Here is a 13,203-nt window from a genome sequence, read left to right as displayed (position 1 = left end):
ACAGGAGGAATTTCAGGGAATTCACCCCAAAAGGGCAGCAGGGAGCTGGAAGGGATGGATTTGAGTGGAAAAAGGGATGGACTCACTTYCTGTTCCTTTTCCTGGCGCGGCTGAACGCCTCCAGCCCCTCCGTTAGTGTCTTCAGCTTCTCGGGCTCCACCTGCAGAGGGATGGAAAAYACACCAGGTTAAAACAGCTCCAACCTCCCCAAATTCCTGGGATTTCCTTGGGTAGGAACCACAGCTGGACCTYCCCACCCTGCAGGGACCAAAATTCCTTCCCCAACAGCGACAAAAACGCAAATCCGGACGTTGGCGGAGACAAAATGGAGGAGGAAAATCTTACAAAAGATCTTTYTTGGCTTTGCTTTTCCAAATGGATTTTTCACCTGGATTTTCCACCTGGATTTTGCACCTGGAAATCCCAGTGCCTGGGATTGATGGTCCCAGTTTGACACCAAAGCATTCCCAGTTCCCAGGTGAAGAATTTCAGGTCTCTGCTCAAACTCACGGCACGGCCAAGTTCATTCCCATTCCCAAAAAAATCTTTATTTTCTTCATGAATTAAGGACTCTGCACCGGAGTCCACCTTATTTATTTGTCTTAAAATTGGCAATTTAAATGATTTTAAATATTTATTATTGTATTGTATTGTAAGTATTATTACTTATTTATTATTATTATTGTTATTATTATTATTTTAATTTTTTTTTCTTTAGCGATCAGGGATTGATTTGGGCACGTGCTCAAGAGAACTGGGAATTCAAATCCTCAATATTTCAAAATTCAAACATTTTCAACCCCTGTGTGGGCACCAGTTATCCCAGTGTAGACAGTACAAGTAGAAAATTAATGAAAACCTCTATAATTTCATCATTTGCACCTCAAAACATAAATCCACTGTATTATTTCGAGCTGGCTCAGTCATTTCTGCTGATAAAAACCACAAAATCTGATATTTATCACACATCAGCCTCAAGGAAATGAATGGTTCAGTTCCTGTTTCTTTTCTCCACCTCACCTGACATTTTTACATAAATACAAATTTATTGAGTGCCCATACACAACCTGAAAATTAAATGGAAATGAAAATTCCCTCCAAACTCAGCTTTCCAATCATTCAATAATTTATATTCACCACGGATCTGCTGCGTGGACACAACAAAGTGAAGTTAATGAGTGAGAGKTGCCAAAATCTCCCAAAATAAGGCCCAAAATTACAGATTTAGATCAAATTTCAATRTCTTGAAGTCACACCTGTGCTAAAGAAATCAGGAATGTGCTGGTCCGGGCATTTCCATGAGCATTGCTGGAAAAATCTTCCATTTCAATTTTCACAAAATAAATTCAATTATGCCACAAATTGTTGCATTTTCCCCTTAAAAATGTGCTCTTTTTTTATGCAAATACTCCCAATAATYCCTCACCTCTCTGGATTTTAGAAAATACAAATGCACTCGGAAGAAATCACAAACCTGGGGAGTTTTTTTAAGGGTAAACATGAGGAAAAAAAAGGAATTATTCCTATTCATGTGTGACTGAGGAACAAACTGCCAGGAGAGAAAGAGCAAAGTTCAATGGAAATAATGATATCAAGAATTAATATTTTTGGCAAAAAAAAAAATTTTGAAAGTAACAAAAACCTCTTAATTATTGGCATTTTGTGATGGTTATACATAAAAAAGGATTTTTTTTTTGTTTTTGGAAGAATTATCAAATTGCTCCGTGACAGAGTATGGAAAGCAGATCTAACAGAAATAATAATTAATAATATCATTAATATCAACAACACCCAGAGATGGGATAAATCCCCCTGGTTTACCAGCAAAGAACCAGCAAAGCCCAGTTTAAGGAACCCAGTTTAACCTGTCCAGTTTAACCTGTCCAGTTTAACCCCTAGAAAATCAAATTAAGATCAGGATTTGCCCTGGTAAAATTCACCACAAAAAAAACCACCACAAAACCTTTGATTGCTCTCAAATCCTTGGTCCAGTTTAGGTGATTTGTGTGGATAATAATCTAATTAATTGCTTAATGAGATAAATATCCTGTGCTTTGGGATATGGACAGACTCAGATTTATTCTCAGATATTTTGGCTGCATTTCCTTGGGCTCCTCGAATTTCCAGCAGCCAAAAAAATTGCTGGAAAAGACAGAAAAGTGCAATCCTGTTTGGGAAACACCACTCTCCAAACAAACCCAACATTCCATGAAATCCCTGAATGCCCCAAAACTTTTAAATGGAAACAAAAATCAAATAATGAATAACCCAAAGAACAGAGAASGCACAAATCCCAACAGTAAATTAATAAAATACAGAAAGGTCACATTTGGTTACACAGAGACTTTCAAAGAGGTTTTAAGAAAGCTCCAGAGAAAAGGGAATTTTCAAAGTGCTGCAGGTGAAGAATTCCTGAAGAACATTTGGTTTTTGAGGTTGTTTCTTTTTGGTTTTCCAGGTGATTCCATTGTGGTTTTCCAGGTGATTCCTGGAAGAATTTCAGGTGATTTCTTCTGCTTTGGTGTGGGTTTTTTCCTCAGCTCCTGCCCTTTGGAATGGCCACTCACTCTTCTTGCAGGAGGAATCAGACACATTTCTTTGATTTTTCAATTTAAAATGATTAAATTCAAGGTGATCTGATGCCAGAGGTGATCCATGGAGTGGGATTTCCTCACAAGAACTTGGGCTGGTGTTCACCTTGACAGGAGAATTCCAAGGAGCTGCTTCCCTGCTTTTTGTGCCCAATAAAATTGGTGCCACTGGATTTAACATCACACAATTCCCATAAAAAACCCACAATAATCAAAGAGACACACTCAGGTACCCATAAATTTAGGAGGAAACAAAAAATTGCTAAAAATGCAAATAAAAAATTTCCCCTCTTTACAGAAATTATAGAAAAATCAACCCTTCAATTCTATTGAACATTCACAGAGATTTAGACACACAGGTTTGGAGTTAATCCATAAAAGCACGTTGGGAATGGGAATGTTGTTCCATGGATATTGGACATGGAATTCTTCCAGCTTTATTTCATCCCTGAAGAGTTTGGGATTTTCTCCTGTGCCTCCAATTCCTAAGCTGATGTGTAATTCAGGGATCTGAGCTTCCTTTGGGGACATTGTCCTGCTTTGGGCTGGGTGGGATGGAATAAACCACGGAAAGCTCTGGAATTCTGTCCCTGTCCCTGAATTTCTTCTGCTCCAGGGGTGAAACCACCGTGGCCCAACAGAGCCCAGGATTGCAGTGGGATGGAATGGAATTCCCAGAGAAGCTGTGGGAWTGAGCTTCTCGTCCCCTCTCTCCTCTGGGTATCTGCCCTTGGCTGAATTTTTTGCAAAGTGACACTTTGGTCCAACCCACTGTCACAATTTTTCAGTGGTTTCATCTCTTTGTGTCACAGACAAACCCTGTTTCCTTAAATCTCTCCTTTCTGCTTATGCATTTTAAAAATTCACATTTTATAAAATGGTGCTTGAAAATATTTATATGTGGAAGGCATTCTGTCAGAACTACAAAGATATAATGTTACACAAGTAATGGAGACCACACCTGGGAATGTATTTCATAATAAAATAACCAATAATTCTTTGATAAGTGCATTTTTGTGTATTCCCCATCAAGCATGTGATTTGTTGACACAAACAAAAGGATTTTAGTATGAAACAAGAAACTGGAACACTTTTGTTATTACTGAATGATCAAAACCTCCTTTAAAGTTTAACTTTAAAGCTGGAAATGGGTGTTCATTTCCTGTGAGGAGTGTGTGTGTGTCCATCAGCAACATTTTCCTCATCACACACTCCTCAATCTGATTAGGCCACTTCTCCTCTTGGCATTTAACACTTTCAGGAATTCCCGTGTGGGATTCTTTGCACAGAGCCAGGAATGGGGCTGAACACACCACGGAAGCGAGAACAAGTTTTTGCTAACCCCAAAAAAACATTCAGCAAAACCCAAATGGAACCTGGCTCGTGGCCCTGGCAGAGAATTCTCAGGTAAATACAGGGAAATTCAGCAAAAACCATCGGTGCTGCTGAAAGGAGAGACAGATAAATAAAGGAGGCCGAGTTTGGATAACCATCTGTGGGGAGAGAGAGAGAGACACGTGCATAGAGATAGAAATATACCTTCCCCTCCTCAGCGTTCTGCTGACAGGAATTGTGAACCTCTTCRTCTCTGCCAAGCTTCCCAGGCCAGGAAGTCAGTCCTTTGATCTGGCCCCAGACCAAGTCGCCCACGTTAAACGTCCTCGGCCTGTAGTGGATGAGCTCGTGGGAAGAGGGCGAGTCGGGGTTGCGCAGATCCTCCTCGCTGCTGATGCTCTTAGCATCCGAGGGGCTGGGCACGCAGCCGTTAATGCTTTTGGCATTGAAATCTCCATTGTAATGGATGTAGTCTTTCACCAAGGAGCTCTCCAAGCTGTTGGAGGAGCTGGGGGATTGCTCCTCCAGGATCAGCTCTTGCTTGGAAGCGTTGAGCAACTCCCCGAAGGCCCTGTTGGGCTGCGGGCGGTTCCCGTTGATGTGTGCACATCGTTCCACAGTGTTCTCCAGTCTTTCCTTGAAACTCATCATAGTTCTTTTGTAATTGTTATACCTGAAATTCTCCTCCGGCGTTTTCTCGCTCTGGCAGTTGCGTTGGGCCAGCAGGACCTGGTGCTGCTCGGCCGGCAGCGGCGGCGGAGCCGAGACGTTGTTGGGTCTCTCTCGGCACGGGCTGCCGTGCCCGTGGGCGGGGTGCTCCAGGAACTCCTCGCATTTCCACCTGCTGATGTCCCCCCCGGGGCTCTGCTCCCCTTCCCACTGTTTTTTGGGCGTGCTGCAGGCGGCCGCCCTGTAATAGTCGAAGGCGTCGCCCTCGGCCTTGGCGTGCTCYGAGCTCTTGGGGAGCCGCGCGCCCCGCGCGTTGCGCGCCCGGCCCTCGTGGATGACGGCGCCCGCCAGGCTCAGCGGGTCCCCGATGGAGGCTGTGAAGGCACTCATGGCACTCAGGGCTGGGATGGGGCTGGGCTGCGTGGAGCCGGAGCCCGCCGTGCTGATCACCACCGGCACGCCCTTGCTGGCGGCGTCCACCACCGCCTTGTAGATGGCGTCCACCGAGGCGTCGCCCGCGGCCGCCGTGGCGTTGTTGGGGTTCTCCTTGGCTTGCTGGCCCAGGGACGGCTCAGTTCTCTGCTGCAGATCGCAGGGGGGCTCCTGGAAGGGAGGGAGGAGAGTGCTGGAGCTCTCGGGGACCGGCGCCATGCCCATCTGCGTGATCATTCTTTTGTTCAGGACGGCGGCGTCTTCCTGCATCCTCACCTGGGGAAACGAGAGGGAAAGATGGCAATTGCTGTTTCAGCTCAGGTTGGCTTTCAACAGACWAACTGTGGGATTAATCCTTACAGTTTGCCTTTGTTCTACATCACTTACAAAGTTTAATGCTGAACAAGAGAAAATTGAACCCCTAATTGAGAGGGAAATGAAAGCCTTGTGGCAGGGTTTGCCTCGTGGGTTGTGGGACACCCTGCAGGATGTGACATGAACTCCCTCACTGCTGGGCCAGCACCATCACCTCCTGCAGAGCCTGCAGGGATTTCCTCTCCTGACCAAAGCACAGCAGCCTCCTGCTTTGTGTCAACTCCTAACCACCTTCTCCAAGGTCAATAATCCTGATATAGAGCCACAGGATGGTTGGGGTGGAAAAGACCTCGAAGTCCATCCAGTGCCAGTGACAGCTTCCACCATCCCAGAGTGCTCCAAACCCCGTCCAACCCAGCCCTGGGCACTGCCAGGGATCCAGGGGCTGCCACAGCTTCTCTGGGCACCCTGTGCCAGGGTCTGACCACCGTCACATGGAAGAGTTTCTTCCCAATATCCCACCCGAATTTCCCCTCTTTCAGTTTGAACCCAGTCCCCCACAGCAATCTGGCCCCTCCAGATCCAACCAGCTGAGCTTTCCCTACTCCTGGTTACATCCAGAGGCAGGGACCACAATGTCAACATGAGCACTGCAATAAAAAACCTAAAACACAAGGGGAAATATCCCAAAAGGCTTTAATTCCTCGCCATGAGTGTTTATATGACCAGGAATGCGACACAACAAACACGGAGCTAAAGCAACCAAAATTCCTACAGAGAATTGGAATCTCTTAGAGAACTGAGAATTTCCAGGGAAATTTCTCCACAGCTCCTTTTTCCTCCTGCACTCCCACCCTCCCACCTGCAGCTCTGCAGCAACAGASYAACAACAAATCCCTGCTTTCCCTCTGCGTTTGTTTTTGCTGGGTTTATTCAATTCCCTGCATTAGGAATAACTGCTTTTGGGGAGCAGGGAAATCTCATTTTTGCCCAGTTTGTTGTGGTTTATTCTGTGCAATCCCTGTTTTTCCAGGCTGTACAATCCACATCACAGCTCCTCCATCCCGTTTCGGTGGGAACACAAGAGGACTGGTGCACTGTCACCTATAACAACTTTTTAAGTTTCTAATTACTGCAAAGTGCTAGCAGTGTTTATTTCTCACTGCTGAATTATCAGAATGGGCTAAATGGGAATTTAGGATCATTTCTGTGGGATGGAAAAGAGTTCTGCTAAAATTCTGTTGTGATTGTCAGCACACAGAGAGGAATTTTTTWAATAACCCAGCACAACTCTTTCCAAAAGAACTAAACCCAATTCCTAAGGAGAAAGGGATAAAATTTTAATAACAAATGTTCCTGATTTGCTAAATCCATGAGCCAGTGGATTATATTGCATACAGTGTATCTGTAATTATATAAATCACATTGTTTTAATCAGCAAAGAAACACAATCTCTGGAGGATTTCTGATGGTATCTGTGATAAAATCAAATGGCAAAATACGTTGGGGAATTCAATATGGGTGGGAATATATATATGGGTGGGAATATATATATGGGTGGGAATTCCCAACCCCACAAGAATTTGTAAAGAAAAAAATGTAAACTGGGGTGGTCTAAAATCCATCACTTGGCCTGAAAAGAAGGAGCAGCTGGGTAAATTCACCATGAGAAGGCGACAAAGAAAGAGCAAAAATCTTTAGAATTAAAGCAAAGAAATTGCCTTGAMCTACACCTTCCTACTTTATTCATTGCAGCTCATTGGAGAACATTCCAAYATAAAATTCCACCTGCTGAGAGCTGCACAATTGTTTGAATATCAATTCCATGTTGTCCTCTACCTGGAAATTCTGGAACAGACACGCCATGGGGTTTGGGTTGTTGGCTGGGCCAGGAATTTGGGGCTGCCCTTGAAAGCCCTGCACGTTCTGGTAACCCTGGAGAAGGTGCTGCTGCTGCTGCTGCTGCTGCTGTTGTTGCTGCTGCTGCTGCTGCTGATTGGAAGGAAACATCTGATTGTTGTTGAGGAGTGACTGCAGGTGGCTCAGCTGATGGTTGTTCAGAGTAGTGTTCAGGGAGGACATGTCCCCTGCAATCCAAGAACAGCAAACACAAATCAGCAATTCCCCCCCCGTTCCAAACTGAACTGAAAGCTGCTGCTCTGCCATCATCCCCCAGGAACGGGGCTCTCCTGATCTTTATTTGTTTGCTGTTGGTTTTTTGTTGTGTCATTTCCACCTGGGTGAAGGTTCCTGGAACAGCCACGTGTGGCAGGAGGAGCCTCTGTGGAATTCCTTGGAATATCACTGGAACAGCATTGGGGTGGTGAGGGCGTGAGGAAGGCAYGGAGAGAAAGAATTTAAACCCTCCAAAAAAAGTTTTCTTCACTAACTGTGAAGGAGAAAAGGATTTTTGGCTCAGCCAGGTCACACAACACTCCAAACAGCTTTTTTTTTTACATTCTAAAATAAAATTGTATTAACGTTTTCGATCACATAAAAATTTCAATTCACATGAACATTTAGCTCCTAAAAAAACCAAACACACTGTTGATCCTGACTTTATAAAATACTCTRCTTAATGAACCATCCAATCCCTGGTTTGCTTCTTTTTAAAAATTTAAAATGTTGTGTTTTCCTGGAAATTTCCATTTGAAGGGTCATTGGTCAGTTGTACTTCACACAGAAAATGCTGAGCAGGGTTGAGTTCACTGTAGCCATTTGGAAGGTCAGGGTGATTTAAATAATTATTTCAATTACTATATCTAAACAATATTTAAATAATGAAATTATTATTTATTTATGTATTTAATTTCATTATTAATTATGAATTTAATTATTATTATTTCATTCCCACCAGGAGTACATTACACAGACCAATCAGAGGAGTACCCACTCTATTATATGCTTTTGGTAAAAAATAACCAAAAAATCATCACCCAGGAGGGAAAACCTTGTATTTAAGGGGTTTTTCATCACTTGTTTGGGGGTGTTGGTGGCTTGTCACACCCAGCTCCGCTGTTCCCATTAACCCTGTGCTGCCACAGGCACTCCCAGCTCACCCAGGGATGCTCCTGGGCTGCTACTCCTTGAACAATGAAATAAATCCAACTGCTCACAGCAATTTCCACGTGGATTTAATAGATCTAGGTGGCAAAATTAATAATTTCCAAGATCTATTAAAAGCTAAGGAATGAAAGTAGAAAACGCTTGAAATTTTTTGACGAGAACAGTTGAGCTTTTCTCAACAAAGCGAAACGGGCAGATAAAGCGGAATTTTTACAAATTAAGAACTCGAAATTCCTCTTCCCCAACCCTCTGGATGTTTGATGTTTCACAAAAAGCCGCACTCACCGAGCAGACCCGTCCCCAGGAGAGGATTGAGGAGCTGCGGCACCACCGAGTTCCCACCGAGCTTGGCCGGGCCCGGCGCTCCCCCGGCACCACCCGAAATGTTGAGCAGCGTCTCCGCCATGGACACCACGGCCGTGCCACCGCCCAGCGCCGACACCGACAGCGCCGCCACCGCCGASGACGTGGTGGTGGTGGTGGTGGCCGTGGCCTGCGAGGAGGTGGCGATGGAAACCTCGGCCGGGTTCAGCACGCCCCCCACCAGCTGCGGGTTGAGCGCCATCAGCGCCGAGGCGCCCGAGGCGGCGGGCAGCAGCAGCGGGTTGGCGGCCGCCTCGGCGCMCGGGAAGCCGGCCATGGCGTTGGGCAGGAGGTTCTCCACCCTGCCGCCGTCGGGCAGYGGCTCGGGGGGCGCGGTGGGCACCGGAGGGGGGTTCTGCTGCTGCAGCAGGTCCGAGATGGTGACGTTGAAGGATGGCACGGGGAGCATGGCGGCCGCCTGCGCCTGGTTCTGCAGAAGCGCCGCCAGCAGCTGGAAGTGCACGGGCTGCAGGACCTGCCCGTCCACGTCGCCCGACAGGAAGGCCAGAGCGGCGTTGAYGTTGGGGTTCAGGAAACCTAAAGGGTTGAGGTTGACCTCGGATTTGCCTTCTCCCGCCGAAGGCTGGAGGACGTTCAGGAGATTCTGGTTGAGGAGGTGCTGCTGATTGACGGGCAGAGAAAGAGGCAGCGAGTTGAGGAGGTTGGGGTTCAGAGCGGGCGGCAGGGCGCTGCTGTTGGCAGAGCTGCTCTGCGGGAAGTGCAGCGGGGTTTCGTGGGTCCCGAAGGGGAATTCACCCGCCATGGGCAGCTGGCCCTGCTGCAGAGGGGTCCCGGCCGCYGTGGTGACGATGACACCGTCCTGGAGCACTGATGTGGTCTTGGTGATGGCGGCTTGGCTGCTGCCGGCGATGGCAATGGATGAGGCCGGGCCTGAGCCCCCTGCCACTGGGAAAATGGGAATATAAACATCATTAATATTATTAATTCTTAATAAACAATTTTCCATTCTCAACAGCCCTGCAGGTACAGCTCATGGGATGTGGGACTGAAAGGTATCAATAATCAGAAAATACCAATTCCTGTTTCTCTAAACAAACGATTCTCTGAAAGGGATTTGCAACCACAGAACGGATAAGAACTGATAAGAACCCTAACCCTAAATCTAACCCAAACCCTAACCTGAACCGTAACCCTAATCCTAAATCTAACCCTAATCCTAACCTTAACCCTAATCCTAACCTTAACCTTAACCCAAACCCTAACCCCAACCCTAACCCAACCCTAACCCAAACCTTTCCATCCTTTTTAATCCAAAATACAATTTTTTAAGTGCTGTAATGTTGTGACAACTCCAAAAGGTACAAAATAAACAGAGAAACTTGGAACTGCCCTGAATTCAAGAGAACAAAGCTCAGCCCTCTCTCCCAGTGCCAWTATCTCATATCAGGGCAGAAATTAAATGATAAAGTAACAAAAGGTGAGGTGAGAGCAAAGTGCAATCAYAAAGCAGAGGAAATCCTACTCTGGGTGAGTGGGTCAAAAACCTCCTTGCTCATAAAAAACAATTTTTATTTATTTATTTAAAAAAATATTTATACAGATAAATAGTCCCCCTCCAGCTTCTGCCCAACCTGACAGAGCAGGAATTGGGCTGGAAAAATCCTGGATTTGGTGTATTTACAGCAGCATTCAGTGAATTTCTCTCAGGCACCAGACTGAAGTGCCAGGACAGGATTTTTGGATCAAAATCTGGATCAAAATCCCATCCCAACAAATCAATATTCCAGGAGAAGGCATCCATGAAAAGCCATCCTCACTGGGATATGGGGCTGTGAGACCAAAGGACAGAATTATCCCAACAACCCCAAAACCCCAAGACCCTCAAAATTCCCAACCCCCAAAACTCCAAAACCCCAAGACCCTCAAAATTCCCAACCCCCAAAACTCCAAAACCCCAAGACTCTCAAAATTCCCAATCCCCTGAACTCCAAGACTGCCAAAACTCCAAAATCCCAAAACTCCAAGACTCCTAAAATTCAAAAATCCCAGAACTCCAGCACTGTGAGCAGTCCCAGGCTCTGAGATGAGATTTGGGAGGTTCTGGATAAGAAATATGAGGAGTTGAACAYCCAAAGGAAATCCCAGCTCTGATTCCCAGTTCCATAAAAACGGACCCCAAAAAACCCAAACATGTGAGCTCAGTAAAAAACAGACCTTAATAATCGTTTAGGGRAAAAAAATGAAGGACTAAAAACCATAAAAGCCCAGGACAAACTCAGATTTGCAGCCGCAGACTCTGCCAAAGGTTCTTTTATCACTTGTTGAGAAAAAGGAACTCTTTGCAACGCAGTGAAAAGAAAAAATATCCAGAGTGCAGGAAAAGCAGATTTGTTTTTCTCTTAGAGGGTCAAAGAAATATTTTGGGAGCAAATAACCAACATATAATTTTTTTAAATTATTACTGTTTTTATTTATGAGCATTTAAAATTCTATTTTATTTCAAGAGCAGATATTTTCCTGTGTGGATTTTATATGTGCTTTTTTTTTAAAGCATTTCTTGACAGTCACTCTCAGGAAAAACCAATGAAATAAATGAGTGTTAGGAATCAGTTTGTGCTTGAAAATATTCACTTAAAATAAAAAAGCAGAGTGGAAGATATTTATCATTAAAACCTCAGAATTGTTCTTCCTAAAGGATTGCATTTAGAGCACACCAATTAGAAAATGATAATTTACAGTTCATTTCCCTGGGAGAAACTCTCCTTTACCCAGCCCAGGATTYAAACAGCCTCAGCTGGAATTTGTGGAATAAAAATAGCCACTAAAGCAGGTGTGTGAAGCACTTAGGAGAGTAAAAGTGAAAAGGAACTTGCTCGTTAGCCATTAACACCTGAAACATTTTTAGAGCTGAGCATAAAAAAATGGGGTGGAAATTCCACTTTCTCAAGTCTTGCTTTTCCCAGGATCCCAAACAGCTGCGATGTTGGCCCCTAAAATTCTGGGGAAAGGGCAAAAAGCCTGGAACTATTATTAGGACAACAGAACTCCATAAAAATAGGCTTTTTTTTTTTTTTAAAGTTTAATTTTTAATATTTAATACCTGACCGAATTTCATCATTGGCTCTTTTCCTTGCCAACWTTCCCTGATTTCTGCATTTTCCCAGCAGCACTGGGGTGAAAAGGACTCAGAGGGAGCCACGAGAGCAGGAGCAGCAATTTGGGATTTTCTCACTTGCTCCGATCTCTCCCCACTCCCAGCTGCATTGCAAATGAAGRAAAACACTCGCCTGCAAATTTGGGAAACTAAAAATCTGATAAAATGCACGATTTCCTTCAATAATGCCCACTCCTCCCTCCAGCAAGGCTTGGAGCTGCCCACTGGTTCCATTTTCAGAGAGAGCTAAATCCGTGTGGGAAATCCCATCCAATTAATTCAGTTTTTCTCTGTAATAATATTAATAAGACTCATCTTTCTATAAATTTATTATTATTTTTTACAAATCTTTTAACTTTTACCGATATAAATTCCTAGAAAATTCCATTGTAAGSGTCTGGTGAGCTCCAAGACTGAGAGTTGTTGGCAAATTTGAATTTTAAGATGCAAACAACACCAGAAACTCCCAAACCATGTCCAAGCAAGCACTGAATTTTCCTTATTCTTCTTATTTGAATAAAAAATTAATAATTTTCCTCTCCCCAAAATAATAAGGGAAAATAAGGTACAATAGGAAAAAAAAAAAGCTGGAAATTTAAAAGTAATTCCTGATAATTGCTCCCAAACAGGTAAAAGTCGCTCTGGATGTTTCTATAAACCCCAAATCAATAGGATATTTAAATTTCCTGGATAATTAGAAGAGTAGGTGCTTGGCATCCTGTCTAGGCGTGATTCCAGTTTAATAAGAATTTTTTCCTCAGACACAAGTGCCAAAAAGGTGTCAGATGCTCTTCTGACCCTGGAATCCAGAAGCTTTCCTGATTTCGTAAATCTAGGATATCTAAAGTGATTTTGGGGAGGAAATCCACACTTGTTTGATGGGATTTTTTCTTTTTTTTAGCACTTTACATGAAGCTGATTAAAACAAAGCCTCCTAAACCCTTTGGGAGTCCTGTTTTCCGTGTTCCATTCCTAATTTTCTTTGCTGCATTGAAACAAATTTCTCTCCTCACCCTCAATGATTGGTGTTGTGCTTCTCCCCATTTAATGACATTTTACTATTTCTATTCTGTATATTTCACCAGGAAAAACTCCCATTCCAGGGAAGGCATGACAGCATTTTCTTGCCAAATTTTTTGTCACTACTGAAGTTYGCCACCTGGGATTTCTCCTATTTTTGATGTTCTGAGGTTTGATACTTGGGACAATTGATCGTCTTCATTTGCTGTGGTTATTGGGGTTCCCTTAATTTCCTTTATCAGCTGTATCAAGTTCTAGTCCCAAATATTTTCACTCACATCTATCCATCCATCCATC

General features: G+C 44.2%; 1 protein-coding gene across 1 annotated transcript in view; it reads right to left on the bottom strand.

Moving 5' to 3' along the window:
• Positions 1-13,203, bottom strand: part of MBD5 (methyl-CpG binding domain protein 5) — a 38,196-nt gene that overhangs the window by 5,681 nt on the left and 19,312 nt on the right. The window contains exons 7-10 of the mRNA XM_057385261.1: positions 8,694-9,671; positions 7,182-7,429; positions 4,131-5,303; positions 87-160 (exon numbers count right to left, since the gene is read on the bottom strand). Of these exons, the coding sequence (XP_057241244.1) occupies positions 87-160; positions 4,131-5,303; positions 7,182-7,429; positions 8,694-9,671 (2,473 nt within the window). The remainder of the gene's footprint in view (positions 1-86; positions 161-4,130; positions 5,304-7,181; positions 7,430-8,693; positions 9,672-13,203) is intronic.

The sequence above is a fragment of the Malurus melanocephalus genome, unplaced genomic scaffold, assembly GCF_030028575.1.
Source record: "Malurus melanocephalus ecotype Western Australia unplaced genomic scaffold, MMel_1.1 scaffold_803, whole genome shotgun sequence".
Lineage (NCBI taxonomy): Eukaryota > Metazoa > Chordata > Aves > Passeriformes > Maluridae > Malurus > Malurus melanocephalus.
This window is presented reverse-complemented; position numbering and strand designations above follow the sequence as displayed.